The sequence below is a fragment of the Salvia miltiorrhiza genome, chromosome 7 (genome assembly GCF_028751815.1).
Source record: "Salvia miltiorrhiza cultivar Shanhuang (shh) chromosome 7, IMPLAD_Smil_shh, whole genome shotgun sequence".
NCBI classification, from domain to species: Eukaryota; Viridiplantae; Streptophyta; class Magnoliopsida; order Lamiales; family Lamiaceae; genus Salvia; species Salvia miltiorrhiza.
In genome coordinates, this window is record NC_080393.1 from 27,486,489 (window position 1) to 27,494,015 (window position 7,527).

At 36.7% G+C, this 7,527-nt stretch overlaps 1 protein-coding gene across 2 annotated transcripts in view; it reads right to left on the reverse strand.

Moving 5' to 3' along the window:
- The window catches only part of LOC130995775 (uncharacterized), a 4,754-nt gene extending 788 nt beyond the window's left edge, over nt 1-3,966 (reverse strand). The window contains exons 1-5 of one of the 2 annotated variants that reach the window (XM_057921185.1): nt 3,646-3,966; nt 2,221-2,375; nt 2,065-2,100; nt 1,843-1,980; nt 449-535 (exon numbers count right to left, since the gene is read on the reverse strand). In XM_057921185.1, the coding sequence (XP_057777168.1) occupies nt 449-535; nt 1,843-1,980; nt 2,065-2,100; nt 2,221-2,295 (336 nt within the window). In that variant the 5' untranslated portion in view covers nt 2,296-2,375; nt 3,646-3,966. Of the gene's footprint in view, nt 1-448; nt 536-1,842; nt 1,981-2,064; nt 2,101-2,220; nt 2,376-3,058 lie in introns of both variants that reach the window. The other variant, XM_057921184.1, reaches the window with a different exon arrangement.
- Between the last annotated feature and the right edge of the window lie 3,561 nt (nt 3,967-7,527).

A 7,527-nucleotide genomic window follows, 5' to 3' on the forward strand; every position in this document is an offset into this window, starting at 1 on the left:
GAAATTGAACGGTTGTACTTTCATCAGTTAATTACACACACCGTCTAATCTAGGTACTAAAAAATAACTCACACTAAGTTCAAGGATCTATATCAGGCTAGCAGCACTTCAAGGTCTGCAAGCAGCAGATGCAGAGAGCGTAATTGATGCCAAGTTTGAAGTGTTTGTAAGGAAACCAGTACTTAAAATTGTAATAGACATGTTCCAAAACCAGCACAGGACCATGCAAGAAAATAATATGAAATGATAATCTGAGAATTGAGGAGCAGTACGTTTTCATTTCTGCTACCTTTTTCAATACAGTAGGTATTTCCTATAGGGACAGGCGGGAGGATGGGGTGAGCTGGTTAAGCTATCTCTATCATAAACCAAATACGTTACTGTCAAAGCCAAATATTACTTTTTAATGCATGTAAAACACTACTGATTAGTAAAAGGCTGTACGTACCATCTGCCCAATTGCAGTTGTAATGACAGCAGGACTGCTTCTAAATCGTAGTCCATCAGCCTCAAATACACCTGATTGTTCTAGCACCTGATTTTATAGAACAAGGGGAGACAATTATTATCTAGAAAACTCAAGATTTTAAACTTATGAAGTTTCAACGAACAACAATTCATTTCATGTATATAATAAAACAACAAAATTTGTCAGGTCAGCAAAACTAAGAAGTAGCAACTAGCAAAAAACTTAAAACATTTATTTAGAAAATAATGTGTAGTTTATAGATTTAATCTGTGTCAAAAACTTTCCATGATGAACATGTTGTGCTCCACTAACACAAACTTGAAAGTGAGATTTACAAATGCAGCATCATAACGTCATCAACTTCAGTTCTCAAAATTATGCTTTTCTTGCATGATATTAATAGAAATAGGCTTTTAAATTAGCAGATACTAAATTACAAGCTAAAGAACAGAGAAACTTGTCATCAGCTAGTAAATTACAATGGAAATCAAATCCAAATGATAGTTCTTCTGCAACAACCTTGTCTGCAATTTCCTTGGGATAAAATTTAAAACCTCACTAAACTTAGATTCCCTGGTAGCTTTCCACTAAAGGAATCATAGAATACTCAAGAAAAGTTCCTATCGTGAAGTTCATCATCATATTTCACAAACTTCCTCCTCCCACAACCTGAGGTTGCATTTAGAGTTGAGGATTTGAAATGCGAGAATTGGGAATAATTGAATCTACACCCAAACCCAAATAACTATAAAATTAACTCCAAACAACGATTTGATTTGCTATTTTGGAATTCAATTCTACCCAAAAAAAAAAAAACAAGCCCACCATCATATTGGAACTTACTTTCAATCTGTAACCTAAGCTTGCATTTGAATTTAGAGCTAGGGATTTAAAAGTCAAGGCTAAAAAAATTGAAATCCCATCCAAATAACTTTAAAAAAAGAAATTTAAAACAATACGGACACAAACCTTTTTACAAACAACCACCACAGTTGATATAATGGAATTCAAATCTATCCAAAATACCTTAAGCCCAAAATGAGACCGTATAGAATACCTCTCTATTACCATTATTTAAACCAATGGTACCACCAAAAGTGCTAATTTGAAGCCCACAACAACCATGATAGTGACAAACTTCTCTAACAAAGTGTTATCAACTGGTCCCCTAAAAAAAGTATTAAACTAGTGAATCACATTAAAAGGAAGGTGCAGAAGTGAAATAAAACGCCAAAATAACTAGATATTATCGCCTTCCAACTCCCTGGAGTAGCATGAAATGCAGACAATGGTCCAATTCAGCCAAGTACCAGCTTGAAACTTAAACATTTATAAAAATTCAAAAAAAAAAAATAGAAAAGAGTTCAGATTACCATTGTTCCTTCAGCATCTTGCTCATTAGCCAAGTCTTGAAGAAACCATGTGGCACTTCCGTGATCTGCCACATCCGTCTTCAAGTCGAGGAGCTCAAATATCAAGCTCTCGTCACGCGTTGGATCAACAAAAACCTCCTATAACAACAATATGAGTAATTAAACATAGCCGATAAAAAACAAATGTAGGAAAGAAAATCAAACATTCACGAAGTGTCCGACCTGATGATCAGGAACTTGGCGTATGTTGCTTATGTCCTACATAATGGAGGGAAAGTTAATTGAAACATCATTAATACTAATGAATAAAAAAAGAAAAAATAAATAACGAGTGAAACAGGAAAATTAATGAACAAAATTAAAGAATCAAATGTAAACCTGGAAGCGGAGCGGGAAGGTGGAGGAGATAGCGCCACCGAAGAGAGCGTGTTGAATGCATAAATCCTCAGGCATTTTCTTGTTTTTTCTTCTATGGTGAAGAAATTTGAAGAAGTTTCTCAGAATTTAGAGCATCTCCAACCCATACCTAAAACCTAAAATGGAATAGAATCTTTGCTCAAATCCAACACCAATACTCATCACTGTACCCGTTTTTTTTATGGGTGGGGGGGTGGGGTGGGGTATGAGTAGCCTAGATTATAAGCAAAGATCTCACGCAAGCACAAAACCTACATTCAAACTAGAGTGTTGGGGAAAAAGAATCAAGGTGAAAGATGCAGTACGCTAATAATTGAACCAAAAGAAATAACTATTTTTTTTTATCAATTTTCTCATTTTTTCTTGATCAGGAGAAAAACACTGCTCAATTTCTAGTAATACAAAACCAGTAACTGAAAGAGTTGTAAAAACGTGAAGAAAAGCGACCAGTGGATTACACATCAAAGGACAGATATCAACGCTTAAAGAAATTCATTCAACGAAAAAACGCACAAACACACTACAAGCACAAGAATAAATTATTTTCAATTATGTTTCTGCGACATACGCACCGGTAGAAAAGTCTGAAGAGGACAAAGAATTCAGAAAGCATAAAACTTTTGAGCCAAAATCAGAAGCGGGATCGATCAGTAATCACCTTCAGGTGAAAGGGAAACACACACACACACGCACACGCACACGGAAATAGCTTCAGCAAAGCTAGGAACGATAACACAGAAGTTAATCAGAACAAATCCTTCAGAGAGGAACGGTAAATTGACAATTGACAGAACGGTACCTTGTCGGAATTAATCGGCAATTCAGCTGGATAATAAAACTCGGGGTATAGTTACGGAATCTATATCTACAATCGACTGAAAGAGATAGAGAGTGTGGTGATGAGAGAGAAAGGGAGAGCTAGGGCTTGGTGAGCGCCGGCGAGGTACTAGAAAAGGAGAGAGAGAGAGAGGAAAGAATAAAAGAACAAGAAGGAACTGAAGAAAAGAGATGAAAAAGAAGGAAACATTCTGCCAGCAAGAAGAAAGAATAAGAAGAGGGTCTGAATAAAGAAGAGAAGAAAAAGGAGGCGCATAGAGAAGCAGAGTTATGATGAAAGAATTAAAACAAAAAATAGAGTGAAGATGAAGAAACGGCATAATTTAGACTGATTTAGAAATAAAATTAGGGCTGCTTTATATTGTTTTTTTGTCTTCAACAAATGATTTCATACATCTTAACATTATCCATGAATAAAAGCAATGAGCATCAAGCAATATTCAAGTATTTCTGTATATCTACAAAATATTCGACTTAATCCATGGATTCTTCAGTAAGGCGAAAACAAAAATCAAACTTCGAAAACACCCTAATAGGCTGCCGCCTTACCTCACTTCTGCCGTCGATCGAAGGAGACGAGGCAAGCCGGCGAGGGCTAGGCGGCGGCTACGTCGGACGACAGAGAGAGACCGGGAAAGAGTGAAAACAACAAATAGACGTGATTATGTGTGGCCTAGATGAAGTCGTTGAGCCTTGAGGGAGTTGACGAGTTGGAGACGACAGTATAAGTTGGATGCGCCGGATTCTTAATTTGCAGAGTTTGAGAGATTAGGGAAAGTGAAGAGAGGCGCATAGAAAAATAAAAAGTGAAGTACTGCTTTATCATCATTTTTCGAAATTATTAAATCAAATTTTGGGCTTTTTGGTTCCACTTCAAAAAAAAAAAAGGGCTTTCGGAGCATCAACAACCGTGCACCCATTCCAGCAATGGTGCAATGGATTTAATTTTATTTTTGATATAGTTTTATTCTAGTTTTAATTTTAAATTTATAATAATTGATAAATTAAAATTTCATTGAATTCAAATTTAAATCCTACATTGATTGAATTAAAGTTGCAATACAATAAATTAAAATTCTAAATTACTTAAATTAAAACAAACATAAAATAAAAAATCCTAAAAATCTAGCGGATGTTGTTTCGTTGCTTGATCTCCGCCACCTTGGACTCGCGCAAGATCTTCCATGCATGCGGATACCGGAATAGCAAACGGAACTCGGCTAGCCACATTGCCTCTGCTTGCTCCGTGATTTGACCATCACTCATGTCTGATTTCCATTGATCGTGACATTTTTTGTGCATGGCCTCAAACCTCTTCGAATCCTTCGCCACCCGTTGAAAGTGAGATTTGATTTGCGTGACGTCGCGTGAAATAGATCCTTGGGGCCTTTTAGCGTTGTATTCGGTGCGAGAGAGCCCCAAAACTTCGCCCCTTTTTGGTCGACACCCACCACAGAGTCGTGGGTGTGCTCGAGATACAAACGGTAAATTAGCACCGTTTCTGGCGGATAATAGTTGCAACGTTTGTGGCTCGCCGGCATAGAAGCAATCTCCTCCACGTCGGGCTCGGGGTCGGCAACGGCGGCAAAGCGGGGGTTCAAATTGGCGCCCGCCGCTTGAAAGGCATTCAATTCTTGCGTGAAAGGCGAGAATCCTTGCCTGGAAGCATTTGATTCGCCGGGGGATGAATTTTGAGGGTGGTCACGCCAATAGTTGTTCCAATCGCCTTCCATTGCTATTTGTTGAAATAATATAAGAAGAAGATGAAGAAGAAGATGAGGAGAATGATGAACATTTTTGCTATTTGTTGATATATATATATATATATATAGGTGCCAAGAATTTAAAAAAAAAAGGGGGGGGCAACGGATAGATGCTCAACGGGAAGAAAAAAACGGCTTCTGCCGATTTTTTCAATTTTAATTTTTGTTTTTTCAATTTTGCTATTTTTTTTTTTGCTTGAAAAGGGGGGCGTGTTGCCACCGCCCCTCCTTTGCACTCGGTGCGGCCGCTTGCTCCCTCTCCATCGCTCCCGGGTGCGGCAACGCTGGCGGGTGCGATAGGCCGGGTTCGATCCCGCTATTGCACCCGCCGTTGTTGATGCTCTTAGGCTTTCAATTTAATTAAATTTGAATTAGAATATTTATTGAGCTTTCAAGAAATGACATAGTCCAAAAGTATTAGTACAATTATTTTTTGTATAATTATATATATATATATATATAATAATAGTTTAATAAAATTAAAATTACAATTTATGTACAATGTAATGTATCTTAATTATTATTTAAATTTCGGTAGTTATTATGGATGTGTTATTTGAAACATATTCATATATGATTTGAAGTATTATATACACAAATTATATATTCTTTATAAAAATAAGTAGTTAAGTAGTAATTTATAAAAATAAAAAAAAAAGAACAAAAACTACATATAGTAAATAATTTTTTAAAGCAAATAATAGTATAGAAACTCAAAGATAATAAACAATAAATATAAATAGAACTGTTATGTTTCTCCTTTGTGCGCAAGTTTATAGGGTATCTTGTTAAGGGGGAATAATATTCACCACATTTAGTAACTTGCCTTTTTGCTTTCAGTCGTTGTTTGTCTTAGAATTGTTATATGGTTTTGGCATCATCAAAAATGGAAAAATTGTTGGGAACTTAGTGAAATATCCTTGCTCTAGTTTTGATGATACCAAAATCGTTAGAGTTTTCTTTGTAATGGACTAGAACTTTTTGAACTCAAGTGTTGGAGTTATTTTTCTAGTTTAGCTAGTGTTCTGAAGACTGAAGACTGAAGACCGGAGAACTGAAGACTGAAGAGCTCGATTGATATTGCGAATAAAGGCTGAGTCAAGCCCTAATGTTTGACTGATCGCGTTTCTCAACTAAGGATCAGTTACGACTGATTAATGCAGGCCATGTGGATTCAGCGGACTGATACTAAAGTCAAGTATCAGTTAACATTCTTCATTGGACTGAACCTCCAAAGTTAAAAGGAAGCCACACAATCCCAAGTACAACCGCATTAAATGCAGAGATTTCAAGGATCGTCATTTCTCTGCAGAGCATTCCTTTTTGGTGATTACCTTTTCAGAGACGTCCTACCTCCTGTACCTTAGTAGCCGTTTATCACCAAACAAGGAACCTCAAAGATTGAAGCCTCAGCAAAGTTCGAATTACTCTCCAACGGATGAATTCTTGAAGACCATCTCCACCAACGGATCTGTTCTAGACCTCTCTTATAAATAGAGCTCGATGAACACTTCAATCTTCACCGATTCAAATACACAAGCTGAAACGCTGCCGAATTCGTTACTTAGCAAATCAAAGCCTTTCAAAGTTTGAATCGAAGAAGAGAATCCCCAAAGCCAAAATCAGTCCGCTACTGATTACACACATTCTCTTAGATCGTAGACAAATATTGTATATCCAAAGCCTAAGTAACTGATTACAGAGAGCATGTTCTTTGTGATCTAGTTGGCAAGTTTTCGAACTTCCTTTCAACCGACCGAAAAGAGTGTTTGAGCCGAGCGGAGTTGAAACCAGTGTTCTGACTCCAACAGATCTTAGTGCCCAGTGCGCGCTAAGAGTGTTTGAGAAATCCAACCCAGTGTGTTGGTACTGAAGATTAGATCTTTAGTTGTTTCGGTTTGTTGTGCACCCGTAAGTACAAGCTCAGAGTATTTGTCAGTGTGATCAACTGACCGTGGATGTAGAAATTGGATTCCGAACCACGTAAAAATCCCTTTGTCGTTTATCGCTTTCAGTTTTACTTTCTTATCTGTGCGCAAACTCTTTCTCTACTAAAACTGATTAACTGCAAAGTGAAACTAAATCTTGACAACATGTTTAATCACAAAGGCTATTTCAAAAGAAAAGTTTTCTGTTGCCAGTGTTATTAGTCTAACTGATAAATCTTACTGATAAATCTTCGGATAGTCAGTAAAACTCATAACACTCCTCTGTTTTACAAACTTGACTGAAGCCTAACGCATATTAGTTAAAGTCTTGGACTTAACTGATATCTCCTTACTGAAGAGAGATTCAGTATCAGTCACCAGCCAAAGTTTTCGGATAAATGGTTGTGTTGGTTTGTTTTTTTTTTTTTTTTATCAAAATAGCCTATAGGTGTACCCCCCATACACATATTCCTGACCTTTCGGGACCTAACACAACTTTATTCATATTTTATTATACACGTGCCATCCATAATATGACAATTTTTTTTGGATGAAAGGATAAATTATTTTTTAATTACGAATGATCGCACCTTGAGGACGTGATGAAGAAGAACCTCCAAAATTTGTTGTTATGATCATTATCATCGCCTGAGTTCAAAGAAAATGGAGCAAAACTTAGGGTGGGCAAATTAATATTCAGAGTTTCTAAATCAGAATAATGTTGTGGATATAGATGTTTG